The 14,153-nt window shown below is 39.7% G+C and overlaps 1 protein-coding gene across 4 annotated transcripts in view; it reads right to left on the reverse strand.

Annotated features, from left to right (window-relative positions):
* kcnip3b (Kv channel interacting protein 3b, calsenilin) overlaps positions 1-14,153 on the reverse strand; it is a 41,764-nt gene that overhangs the window by 6,431 nt on the left and 21,180 nt on the right. The window contains exon 1 of one of the 4 annotated variants that reach the window (XM_018674074.2): positions 6,779-8,462. The exons of 2 other annotated variants lie outside the window; for them this stretch is intronic. In XM_018674074.2, the coding sequence (XP_018529590.1) occupies positions 6,779-6,884 (106 nt within the window). In that variant the 5' untranslated portion in view covers positions 6,885-8,462. Of the gene's footprint in view, positions 1-631; positions 1,905-6,778; positions 8,463-14,153 lie in introns of those variants that run through there. One more of the 4 variants, XM_051075247.1, reaches the window with a different exon arrangement.

Raw genomic sequence — 14,153 nt, forward strand, 5'->3', positions numbered from 1 at the left:
CATTTCAAGACAAATGGCTGGAACTGGTCATATTAGATTATATGATTATTATACCAGCAGATAAACACTAGAAATAAATATGTGCACACTGAGACAAATAAATGACAGTGAAAACTGATTTAGACACTCTATGACTCTCTACTATGACCTCCGCAATAAGTAAGTAAAGTGATCCTGATTAAAAAAAAAAAAAACATTGTTTATGTTTTATCAGTTGGGTGCCAATGTCAGACTTGATTTTACACAAATATGGCTGTTTCACATCAGCCAGTGACCATCGTTAAATGTAATTAAACCCAAATTTAATGGATAGAAGAGCACCTGATGTGTATTCATGCCCAGCTGAAAATAGTTTCCCCCAAATCACAAATTGTTAATTATCACCAGCGCTATTCTTTAAAGTCACATGAGTTTTACCCCTTGTACTTCTCTCATCCTCATTAGCATCTCACGATTCATAACTTCTACTCCTCTACTCAAACAACATTCACAAATATCTATTATTATACTGGTTATTAAACTGGTTTAAAGGTAAAAATATTTCGCCAGCCTCCTCGCTCCATGCCATCCTCCCTCTACACCTCCTCCACCTCCTCGTCTGCCTCATTACCCCTCTCCCAGGTTGCCTCACCGGTCTCAGTGATGTCGATCAGACCCAGCAGGTGCATCAGCTTGAGGAACATGATCACCAGGCAGACGATGCCAACAGTCTGGAGTCCCTCCGTCTCCCACCTCACACTCATCTTCCCCTCTTCTTCTGTCTTTTCTTCCACGGTCCCTTCTTTCTGTTTATCCTCCACTACATAATTGGACTTTCTACACACCTTCCTTTCAATCCTCTCCGTTAGTCCCTTCTCTTCCTGTCTCCGAGACAGCGTCACTCACTCATCTCTCATCTTCTTCTTTACTGTCACAGTTTTTTCCTGCAATTTCTGTTACCCTGTTAGCCCGCCCCTTCTCCCTTTTTAATTGACTGCCTTTCCCCCCCTGTGCTCTCTCCTGGTCTAATGGATCTTTCAGGATATTTTCCACGACTAAGAGCAGGGTCTGATGGTCTTTTATTAAGGCCAAGTGGATCAGATTATTGCTGTAAAAATACCTCCAAAGAGAGAGAGGGAGAGAGAGAAAAAATCCTGTCCAAAAATCTGGACCACCCTGTTAATCCATGGAAAATCCAATCAAATGAAGAGCAAGCTCAGATTCTCTCACATCACACATGTAGGTTTTTTATTTTTTATTTTGGCAAAGGCAGTTGGTTTGGGATTCCTCCAGTGTTGATGGATGACAAAACTCTCACCAAAGACCCAAATGACATCCAACATTTATCCACTGAGCGCTGCCTGAGTGACTAAACTCCTCTCTATCCTCCCTCCATCTCACATCTTATTTTCTGATCATTAACCTGCGAGCTCCTGAGGAACCAGAGAGGAGCTACATCCCTCCTATTTTCACCAAAGCAGCTACATAAAAGACAGTAAACGCATCACGGCACTGAATGCTGCAGCTTTAAATGGACAGGACTGACAAAGATTTTAATTCTCTTTGCTAAATGTGACACACAGAACATCATTTGCCTTTAAGGAACCAGAGAGGGTGGTGGCAAAGGTCAACAGGTGTCCTGAATCCCATTTTCCCAGTCAGCTCCATGATCTACTTTCTAATTGTTCCCCCTGCCTCTCCTGAGGTCTGTAACACAGATTTAATACCACATTAACTTGGCGGAGCCTTGTCACACACTCATACTTGTGTAATAACGGGAAACAGTGAGCAAATGCTCCCTCGGGCCCTGTGACACTTGTTCAAAATTCATTTCATTGTCTTATTTTGGAGGAGAGGCTGCTGCTTCTCTGTAGTGGAGACTAATGAAACAACAGGAACAGAGATGGTGTGCAGGCACAGGTGTTGTTTTTTAGTTTTACAATGTGAACAGGTAACTTCATCTTCATCTTCCTTCTCTCTCTATTCACAGTCAAGATCCTTTGCACAATGGATAAATAAATATAAATTATTTACCAAATCTCAAACAGAAACATAGATAGATAGTTATCAAACAAATGTGATGGAGTAAAAGTATAAGGTAGCACAAAATGAAAATTCTCAAATAAAGTACCAAATTGCACTTGAATTTACTCCTTGAATCAATTTTATGGCATTTTCTGTTACCCTATGGAAAGAATAATGGTCTATTTTGTGTACTCTGTGTCTGTGCCTTGTACTGACAGTTAATACAACTTTTAATTAACAAGAATCTGGTAAAAGTACAGTTTTCAGGTTGCAGATCTTGGGTCATTAAACATTGTTGAGAGATTTTTAAAGTGCTGTAACTTTGTTTTTACAGGTTCAGAAAATACATGAATGGTTGTTTCTGTCCGTCTGAATGACTAAATGGAAACTTTGCCCTTAAACACATGATTATAAATAATCTGTGAAATGATATAAAAGCCAATAACTGATGAACAAATGAAACAACTCATTTCCCTCCCATCTCTCTGTACAGTATATTGATGTTACTCACTAAAATAACCTGCGTGAGAGTCAAATGTGGAGTAAATATACCAGATATTGGTATCAGAGAGCCTCAGAATAGGGCTCATACATCTCTAAAGACAAGGCTACCTCTGGCATTGATGTCATCCCAAAATAGGAGCTGGACTGAGACCAAAATCGACATCAGAGCAGTGAGGACCAGACTGAAACAACAACCCAAAGGCTACTAGTTTCTTTCTAGATGAGATCATGTAGCTGGACTTTAAACATGCACACACACATATGTGGACAAACATATGTTAAGTGTGCATTCACACAAAGGAGTGTGAAGGTGTGCATTTTTTCGTAGCGCAACATCGCATGATCATTCCTTGAGTGCTGATGATATAAATAATGCAACAATAAGATACCAGAGCTTATGTGCCTGCTGATTGATAAAAGACATCTAATGTATTGCTGATAACATAAAATATCTGAGTACACAGTATCATAATCTTAAAGATGTGTTTTAATATGTAAAAGACACTCTACATGCTTGAGTAATGATTTCTGAGTGTTAAAAGAGAAACTAATCACTGGGCTGAAAGGCACAGTCTGAGTAGAAGGTGCAAAATTAAACCACAAGAGGTCAGTAAAACACACACATACACACACACACACACACACACACACACACACACACACACACACACACACACACACACACACAATGTAACAGTAGAGAGTAGACAGTCCTGAAGGAGATTAGGTGCAAATATCAGAAACCATTGCTTGACTAATTAGTCAATCAACAGAAAATGAACTGGCAACATTTTAATTAATAGATTAATTAAAACATTTAATAAAACAATTAATAGATTAAATGTTTAAGTCATTTTTCAGCAAAAATGTCAAACATTTTATGGTTTCAGCTTCTTTAATATGAAAACTTCCTGATTTTCTTGTTTCACATTGTAATAAAATGAACATCCCTCAGCTCTGCTGTTCAGACAAAAACAGCAGACTGAATAATCCATATTGGGCTCTGGGAAACTTTGATCAAATGATGACCAAATGATTAATTGATGTCATATTACTCTCCAAAATTCCCAGAAATATTACTAAGGACATGACCTCAGTGTCCTCGGAGTACAAATGAATCACTCACACTACTGTACTGGAGAATAACCTCAAAATCTAGATGAAAAATGACAAAGTGCATCTGCAAAAAGAAAAGAATTATCTTAAGCTGCACCTTTAACAGATAAGAAATGCCACAAAATGACTCATAAATGTCTCCAGACCTGAATCAGCAGGAAAGTGAGAGTCTCAATAACAACTGTGATCATCACACAGCTGGTATTTATAGCAGGGCTGCTATAAATGGTGAAAGATGCATTCAGATCTTTGAGCTTCATTCATAATCCTCAAATTATCGCTCAAATACAGCAGAGTTAGCTTAAAATATATTTAAAGAATCAAAAGTAAAAGTATTAGGTTTGTAGAAAAAAGCCTACTGGAACTATTATTATATATGACTCATTATTAAACTTGACAAGTATTTTTCTAGGCTGTGGAGGGGGAGCTAGTTTTAGCTTGTTTATAAAGTTAATGGTTCCAAACCTAGGGGTCAGGTGCCTCCAAAAGGTCACAAAATAAAGTGTGAGTGGTCACGAGATGATTAATGGGAGAGGAAAAGGAAAACAAAACAAAGTAAAGATGCACAGTTTTGCTTTTCCCTTATTTGGACTTTTCTCCAATCTTTGTTCTTTTGTGAATCATTTTGGCCTTGAGGGAAAAAATCAGGGAAATATATCTTTGTTTGAACTACTAACAACTTGTATCTGATGCCACAACTAGGGTTTTTTTGGTAACAAGCCCAAAATACTGGGAATGAATAGTTTTATATATATATATATATATATAACAACAACAAAGAGCACAACATCTGGACTTTTCCAGATGTTTCCCTACATGTAGAGAGGTGAACATGTAAAGAAAGGCACGGGACGCCTTCGACTCACAGTATCTGCTGCCAAACAGTTAAACATGTTAAAGATAAGAAGAAGAAGCTGGAGCAGGTGAGCTAATGACACTGCATTTGGTAAATTAGTCCCACTGGGAGACGGTGAAGAAGTAATGAAGTGGCAAGAACAAGGATGAAGACACATGAGGAGAAATTCGGAGGCTACTGAGCGATGGCCAGTGTCCTTCAGGGTCCTGGAGGAGTACTCCAGGCTCCATATTTAGGTGGCCTCAGAGAAAGCCTGTTCGATACTGCATGTATAATTGATGTGAAGTAATGCTAAACCAGGGTGTAGGCCCTGCCACAGTGGGAGGAGGAGGAGGAGGAGGAGGAGGATGGGGGTGGGGGGGCGGACTGAAGATTGGAGAGATTGAGAGGAGTGATAAATTATGAAAGGACATTACTGGTGTTTTTGTTGAATTTATTACTTATGATGTCGAGCCATATGAGAAGCACTAATGTGCCGACTGGAGCCTTCCTGCTGTAATTGTCTTGGCAAACTGACTGCAGGCCACTCTGACTGGCTGGCCTTCAGCCCAAAACTCTAATCAAAGGGAACTGCATCATTCAAAGAGCAGTATCTGATGTCTCTTTTACAGTCCCAAATGTACATGGTCTATTGGCCCATCAATGTTTCAGTATATCCTTTAGTCGGCAAAATAAAACATCCCATTAACCTTTTTCCACTCTGATGCCGTACATAAGATTTGCTGACAGTCCAGAATTAATATTGTATTTGGAAATATAAAAAAATCTAAAGTAATTTTATGTATTTAATATCTATTCTATTTAGGCATTTTTACTTGATTACACAGTGGAGAGTGGACAGGACAATAAGAGATGACCTGCATTTGTCATCCCTGACCGGAACCAAACTGGGGGCATGGTCAGCTTCATAAACCACTTTTCCCAAAATAATTTATTTATCTTATTCATTTATTTTTACATTTTTACATTTATCACAACAAGTCCCACGACCTGAATGACCCTGTTCCTACCCTCTGGTACCACCCGGTCTCACTGGTCAACATCTGCATCACTGAGCCACTGTAAGCCAAAAAACTGCTGTTGTCCCCAGGCCAGATGTTCAATTAGCCATTAAAACATGAAAAATAGGACACTCCATCTCTGTTTTATTGCTCTCATACTATGTCTGTATTTTATGACTTGCTTTTGTCTTTTATTGCAAAGCACTTTGTGACGTCTGATCTAGACTGGGTAATATAACTAAATTAACTTGACTTACTTCATTACAGGAGGCAATGTGGAAGATTCTGACTTGATCACAGGTAAAATTATCAATACTACAATATAAAAACTATTACTTATGTAAAAGTAAATTATATATATTGCAGTATGGCAGAATGGTTCCTGCCAGAGTGGCAGATTCATTAGATTATTATTATTACTAATGTATCTGCTGGAGTAGTCATCTATAACAATGCATGACATTTTAATTAACATATACATATGTACTCTATGGTCAGAGATACAGTAGGCAAATTTACACATAATAAAATTATACTCAGGTGTTACTATATACCAGCTAAACCTAAAAAATGTGACTCATGGATGATAATTCTTCTATAAAAGGTGTAAAAATGAAACGGGTACTTTCCATCATTTGGTGCTGGAGTAATCTTTCGGTGCTCCTGTTTGGGAACAAGTAATCACACGTGTTGGAGAATGGTTACATAAACCGTTGTCACCTGTGTTTACTAGGAGGGAGGTCTCTCCCACTGGTAGGGGTAAGCATTTGGGTTTGCCACTGTGTGGCTTTAAAAGTCCAAAACAAAATTTTTCATGAGCTAAGAAGAGCCTCTGCCCTTCTATACAAACGTACAATACTAAAGTTTAATAGATAAACCTTGTAACAGTTTACTTTAACCTCCCCACCCCTGATCCTGGTCTATTTAGCATTTAAAAGTAGTATATAAACATTTAATAAATGATTTATAACACACCATAATTTGGCTGTGAGCAGATGCAGATGTTTATTATTCGTTTGTTCGACTATGTCTAATTGCAGAAAAGACACAGTTGTAATAAATATAAAATATGTCTTCATAGAAGAAATTGTGATGATTCATGTACAGTCTTTGTACAGTCTTTTATAAATGTGCTTCTATCTGCCTACAGCTAAATTATAGTGTGTTATAAATCATTTTTAAAGTTTATATAGTGCTTCAAGGGGGGTTAAAGTAGCCACTGCAGTAGTGAGTCATCATGAGTAACAGTAGAGCCAAGCTGCAGGTACCTGTAGAGGGGCCTAAGATGGGCCCTTACCTTCAAACGAGGACATGGGCTCCAGAATGCCAAACTGTTTGAGAACTGCCATGAAAAGGATGATGACCACTCCGATGGCAAACAGCTCCATGCCCTGGATCCCCATGACTGCAGAACGCCGGGGTGGTGGTGGGGCCCACTCAGGGCCAAGCCCTGGGGGAGACGAAAGGAAGCCCTGGCCGGCCCGAGTCACACTGGGCCGGGCCAGTCAACAACAAGTGTTTTCAACAGAGATGAACCGAGATGTGACGGGAATCAGTCTGGTTGGTGGGTGACTGCATGGGTTTGTTTCCAGGCCCAGGACACACAGCATGAGAACCAGGCCAGAGAACTGGATGAAGGCTGTTCTAATGTCAACACTGATGCTGAAGTGGAAAATATGTGGAAGCCGACATATATGGAAAACCTCCCTCTCTGGACCCGTGAGGGAAAATGGGGGTTGTGTCATGAGCCATTTATTACAGTGCATTAAAGGAGACGTTTAGAGTCACTTTCCAGACTTTCCCCCTGTGCGCACTCTCGGGAGCTGAGACTGGCAAAGACACAAGTTACTGCTCATCCTCTTAATCCAAACAGCTATTATCAGTCCTCATGCCATAGTTTACACTCACCAGTCACATCTTGGTTTTAGATGAAAATGCAGCTTGGGAAAAGCAAAGGATTTGGCACAGCCTCTGTGTCCATTTTCATAATCTCGCTCCCATTAGGTGGGAGAAAGTCTGAGCGAATGCAACCGACTTATTGAAACAAAGAACGTTGGAGAACAGAACATGAAATACTCAAGTCTTCTCATCTTCCATGCCATAAAATGGCAAAACAACATTAGCGATTATAAATAAATTACCCCATTATATACACCAACCACAAGAGCAATCTCTGAAACCTCAGCTCTGGAACAAAAACATACTGTGAACACTCTATCTGCAAGCTGAGGACAATCCAACTATCTGGTCTGAGCAGCATCTGCAATAATATTCATGATAAACAAGAGTCAGGAGGAGATAATCTTCTAAAACAAACCTGTCAGTAACAGAAGAAGCAGAATTTCATGCAAAGTGACAACTTGTCAGAACAAGGCTGTACTGTCCAAATAATCAACAGAAATTCATCAGGCATTTACTTATGGGACTTTATGAATCAGCCAAGTAACCCCCTTTTTCTGCTTTTTCCTACTGTTTTTGTCTTACAACAGTTGGTAATCCTCAGCGTTGTTGTCCTGCCTGATTCAGTCCACTTCACTGTTTGTCCAAATCCAGGAGTCCAGATATGGAAGAGTATGGCCCTGGAGAGAAGGCACTTAGAGCAGCAGCAGCAGTAGCGTCCAGGGAGGGAAATCCTGAGAAACTGAGAGGAGCTGTGGGGAACGAAACCTCCTCCCCCGGCGTCTACCTCCTCCGCACATACTTTGCCATCACTCCCTGCACTCTCTGCAGTTTTCTGAATTTATCTGTTGCTGTGCCTGGTTGCAACTTTTTCCTCCCTCGACTCACCCGGTCAGCGCTTTGCTCCAGCTGAGGTTTAAAACCAAAGTGCCCTTGTTCACCTCAAACCTTCCACCCATCTTGCCCTTCTTCTTCTTCTCATGGTCTCTCCTTACTCTGCTGCACTCCTCCTTTTTCTTCGTCTGTCTATCTGATTTGCCTTTGAGCCCCGGAGCTTGCAACCTCCTCCTCCTCCTCCTCCTCCTCCTCCTCCTCCCTCCATCTCCTCTGTCAGTCCATAACTTTGGCCAACCACAGACTTTCTCTCCCCCTCTGCTCAGCTTTCTCTTTCCTCTTCAGACTGTCCCCTCTTTCAACACCACGTCCTCCTCTTCACCTCTTTGTTTTCTCCTTCTACATCCAGAGGTGGGTTTAGAGTAAAAATAGGTTACAACACATCTAAAGCCCTGATTACTGGCATGAGACATGAGACAATGGGTCCCTGGACACAGATATGTAAAAGCCCCCCCAACCCTGCAGGAGCAAGACACCCAAAGTGAAAGACAGTTTTGTGTCTTTTTGTGGATGTTTGACATCTCATTGTAGTTGTTTTGCATATTTTTGTGTTTGTTTTGTACCTCCTCTCAGTAGTTTTATGACTTGCATTTTTAATTTGCATCTCTGTGTGGCGGTTTTGTGTTTCATTTTAGTCAGTTAGATCTCGGCTGGGATCTAATTTTGCTCCTCTTTGTAGAGTCAGTTGATTTACTTTCCAACAACAAATGTTTACAGTTGCCTCACACAGAGGTGCTGGTCTAGGAGCCCTGGACCTGGTCCTGTACTCCGTGTACTCCATCTGTGATTCTAATAAGTCAACTACCTATCATCTTCTGACTCTGGTGCGGGGGGCAACTGTAGTGATGCCAACCCCTCTGGCCCTGCCTCTGTCTACATATCGTCACTTAGCTTCCACAGTTTGCAGACGAGGGGTGAAGTCAAATTACCCAAGTATGTGCAGTGTGTGAGTGTGCACACATACACACACCAGCACACAGAGATCAAATATCAGCAGCACACCACCTCCTCACACTTCAGCTTCTCCTCAGCCCCTCTGCTTTCATCTTTTCTCTGTGAACTAAGGAAGAAGATCCCTGAATATTAGAAATGTAAAACTATTATATTAATTTCTCTAATCCTCACGATTCCTGGAATATGTGCAACAGTTTGCCACAGACGACACGGAAAATTATCATTAGAGTGTGTGAGCATGAGTGTGTATAAAAAGTAGTGGTGTGTTTAGCAGGTCATGAGAGGATAACTGATGACTCTGCACTTGCTAATGCATCAAGGTAAAACTGGGGAATAGAGGTGTGTGTGCGTGTGTGTGTGTTAATGCATTGACTTAGTTGGAGATAGGAGACACAGATGGGAGGCCAGAGTGAGAGAGATCAATATCTTTGTGGTGAGGTGGTGGCGGTAGTGGAGCTTCCCCACTTTTTCTCCTCTGCATGTAATTTACTAGAAAAACCTGCGTCAGCCATCAATCATGAAATCACAAATGAATTTTCAGTCTGCTATCGTTATTATTCCTTCACAACTGACTGAGTCTTTACAGAGGATGAATCACACTGAAGGTGAATTTACATTTCAGTTACCACTTTGTGGAAGAGAGTGGATCAGGTAACAGGCATTCTCACACTTAAACACACATACTGATGTTGTGCATACTGATGTTTTAGGGAGAAATGTGTGTGAGTATTTGGGTCTATTTATGTGCATCTGAGTTTGTTCTCTTGCATATCGATGCTGGTGTATTGAGTTTGTGTGGTCTGTAATGTGTATGTGTGTGTGCGTGTTGGTTCCTCTGGGCAGGCCATTAGGACACTAACAGGTTTTTAAAAGGTAGGCTTGGCGCTGCCTGCTGACACAACAGTCAGTAAATAGGGAGAGAGGACCCAGACTGTTTCCTCGCAGCCAAGAGTCAGCAAAGATCGCCTCCGTCTTCACCACAGTCAGGCCTCTTTTCCACCAAATTATCTCTGGTTCTTAAATCGGTTCTGTTCAGGATTCTTGGAAACTTTAAGGATGCATCATCAACAGATGGTGTTGCACAATGCGCAATGGAGGTAAACAGTAGCAGCAAGATGATGGATCACATTGACTGCCTGTGAGCTTTTGTTCTGTTATTACAGATACTTGTTTTTATTGAAAAAGCACAGACTATTAATGATAAGAAGACGAAGAGGGCAATTACACGCAAGAGGATTCCTTTCTTTCCAACCTGTAGAAAATGACACTGATGTCGTCACACTTCAGGTCAGGGAAAACCTGCTGGGTTTCCTTTTTGTTGTTGTTTCAGCAAAGAAACAGCTTTTCAGGTTTTGAACCAATTTATTTTTGGTTCAAATGCTCCAAAAGGTTCAAAATAAAAACAGAACCTGTTCCATGTTGGTGGAAAACAGGTATCAGGATGGAAAAGAGACTTTATTGCTAACTAACAAAACTAACTCATAAGGGATTTAACCTGTAGCCAACTCATGACAGCACGACATTTTCATATTTAAAAACTTGCTGTCCAGTAATGAAGGTGCTTTGAGTACTGTAAAAGTAGCTGGAGCTAATTTTACCTTTGTGTAGTTTAATCTAAAATAAGATATTTGTTTTGTACGTAAAGTTCAGCTGCCAAATAAACGAAGTGGAAGTAAAAACTACAATGTATGAAGTTGCATAAAAGTGACATACTCAACTAGGTACAACTGCCTCAAAACTGCACTACAGTAACGTGACAGCTTAGTTACATTCGACAGCTTGTATTTCCTGGTAAAAAAAAAAACAAAAACAAAAACTTCGGAATAGAAGAAATAATGACGTGTTTAATTTTAACAGAGAAGTTATTCCAGTCATTACTAAGATTGAAAACTTATATTTCAGCTACAGAGGAAAAGATGTCATAGAAGTGAATGGCTTGTTTAAGGGAATTTTTATGATATGTAGCACTGACAGGTAACAGCACATTTATCACCAAATTCCACAAATATCTTTCCAAGATGTGTATGAACTGTGATATGGAATCCAAGATTACGTGTACAATACTCAAAGTGATTTTTAGTGTAATTAATTCTTCACACATTAAAAACTAATTCAGCAGCCCAGTCAATAATCATTAGAGGAAGCACGAGTAAAGGAATGAGTGATAAACAGAGAGAGTGATGGAGTGAATGAGTAGAAAACAGGACAGCAGCTACTTGAGGTAGAGGTGAAACCATAAGAGCAGCTTACCTGAGCGATGGTACCTGGCTGCACTGTGGCCACAGTGAGAGAGGCAGCTGGGCCGAGAGAGGCGCCTCCGGGCCTCCACAGAGAGCGCGGCCATCACAGCTCCCATAATGCAGATCAACTACCACAACGACAAGGCTAACACTGCTAACAAGCTGCTCTCAGATACTTTGGATACTGCTGGAAATCCAAAGAGGTCTAGCAAGACAAGATCCAAACTTTAAAAGACTAAATGTGAAAGCTCAGTCGTGGAGATCAATGCTAACAGAATGCTTTAAATTGCTGAGCTGCTAAGTTTGATTCCCAGCACTAAAAATCTCAACTCAGTCTGAAAGAAGGTAAATGGGCAAAGCTTTAAAGTCTGAAGCTCATGTATGGACAAAAGCAACTGCCCAACACTTTGGAAAAAGCGTCAGGTAAAAGAGAGCATGTGTGTGTGAGTGTGTGTGTGTGTGTGTGTGTGTGTGTTTGTCAGAGGTCACATTTGAAAATCTGTTTGAGTTTTGTGACACCACGTCACAGTGAGAGAGATAAAAAAGAGGCAGGGATCAAACAGCACTGCAGAGCCTCTGACCTTTCACATCACACACATCACACACCCCCACATTTCTTTTTTTTCTGTCTGTCTCACTCCCTTCCTCTCGTCTGATCGTTCTCCACATACAAACATGACTGTAACTTCTATACTCTGTATCTCTCATATACACTCTCTCTTACTGTACATATATTCCTACTTCTGTGTGCTTCTAGAAACCCAAGCAAGCCTCCATTATTACGCTGCAGACAATCACAGGTCATTCCCAGCGAGGCAAAATATTTTTGAATCCGTATAACGGCCTTCATGGGAGCCTGTGACCAAAGATTCATTTGACTGTGGTTTGTTACTGACAAATAAAACGTCTGACAGCTGGAAACAACAGAAAAAGCTGGAACCACTTAGCTGCCAGTAGAGGAAAATGCCAAACAATAAAAATAACAACAACAACAACAACAACAACAACAACAACAACAACAACAAAACCCACTGTGAAAGTATAATGAAGGCAAGAATGCTTTTAGCTGTTAGAGTCAGATCTGCATTAGCCTGAAAGTTAGAATTATGGACAATCTGCTTTATTTCTGTCTGGAAGTGAACCAAGATACTCACACTACCAACAAAGTATTTTTATATAAATAAAACTACACTGCCCTCAATCAGGCCATTAAAAGTGGATATACCATTGGGAAGAACCAGAAATATACAGTCATTTCATATGAAAACAAAATAAGATCTTATGCCATGTTCATAACAAACAATAAGAAGATGGTGAACTGGATGACATTTCATTGCCAAATAGTGTTTAAGGCATTGAAACATCACAATCAAAAACTTTCCTATTTATGAATTTTATGTCAGTCATTAAAAGAATAGTTCAACACTAGCTGTATTTTAAATGGACAGATACGAGAGTGGAGAAGAAAATTAAAAGTGTACTTCTCTAGATGTTTTAGTGATTTCTTAAATATGAAATTCTTGAATAGAGGAGATTTTAGTTGTTATGTTTGCATAAACCAAACTGTAACAATAAACATCATCCAGTTCATCATTTTCTTACAACATCTCATGCTGTTTCCTGTATTGTATAATTTCTGTATATTTGTGGTTTATTCCACGAGTTCACTGACTTTTTTTTTCAACAAAGGAAATGAGTGAGTATTCCTCAGAAACCTCAGCAGCCAGTCCTTGCTTTCCGTAAGTTGACTGCATTAATTGACTTTTGCCTTTGATTGTTTTTTTCTGCTGTGTTTACTATTCATGTGGACACACTGCTGCAGTTTATGGCAAAATGGAGGATAATGGAACCTGACTTAATGTCCCTCATATCCTGTTTGTAATTACCTCATATAGGTGGATGTGGTGGATGTTCTTCAACAATCCACAACTGGCATTTACAGTAAATCGTAATGATGTAAATTAATAATGTATTCCTGGACTGGACACGTTAAGGAGACTAGAAAACTGTAAAATGTGCATGGTTATTATTTAAACTTCATGTTATCCCAAAAGAAAACTTGCTTTGAATGAACATACATATTATAGATCAAAAATAAATTGTCAAAAACATAATAATAATACCCACAAATGTGATGAGATTTCATAGCTGTGATAATACTGATTCATTACACTTTTAATTTGGAAACAGCTCAGCTCAGACCCTGAGGTGAGATCTCACAGTGGTTAAGTGATTGTAGCCAGCAGTGTAAGGTCATCACCAACAGGCTGTAGTTTGTTGAGGCTGACTATTTCTATTATGTATCAATTTACAAGCAACAGGAAACAGAGACAGTTGTGCTAACTGGCTGTTTCAAGTTTTAGAGTACCTTACAAAGACTGCAACTAACAATTACTTTTATTATCAAGAAAAGTAATTGATAGTCTGTCTAGACTTAGACGGACTTTATTGATCCCTTTGGGATGACTCCCTCGGGGAAATTACATGTTAATCTTTCCTGATACATTCACTCATTTGTTTTGTCTAAAAATGTCAGAAAATAGTTATACCTTTACAATTTTACTGAGGCAAAAGTAACATGTACATTCTCTCTGGTGATAGAGAGAATATTTTCTTATTTTCTTACTCTTTTGTGATGTTAAACTGAATATTTTTGGGATCTTGACTGTTGGTTGGACAAAACAA

Source organism: Lates calcarifer, linkage group LG13 (assembly GCF_001640805.2).
Source record: "Lates calcarifer isolate ASB-BC8 linkage group LG13, TLL_Latcal_v3, whole genome shotgun sequence".
Lineage (NCBI taxonomy): Eukaryota > Metazoa > Chordata > Actinopteri > Centropomidae > Lates > Lates calcarifer.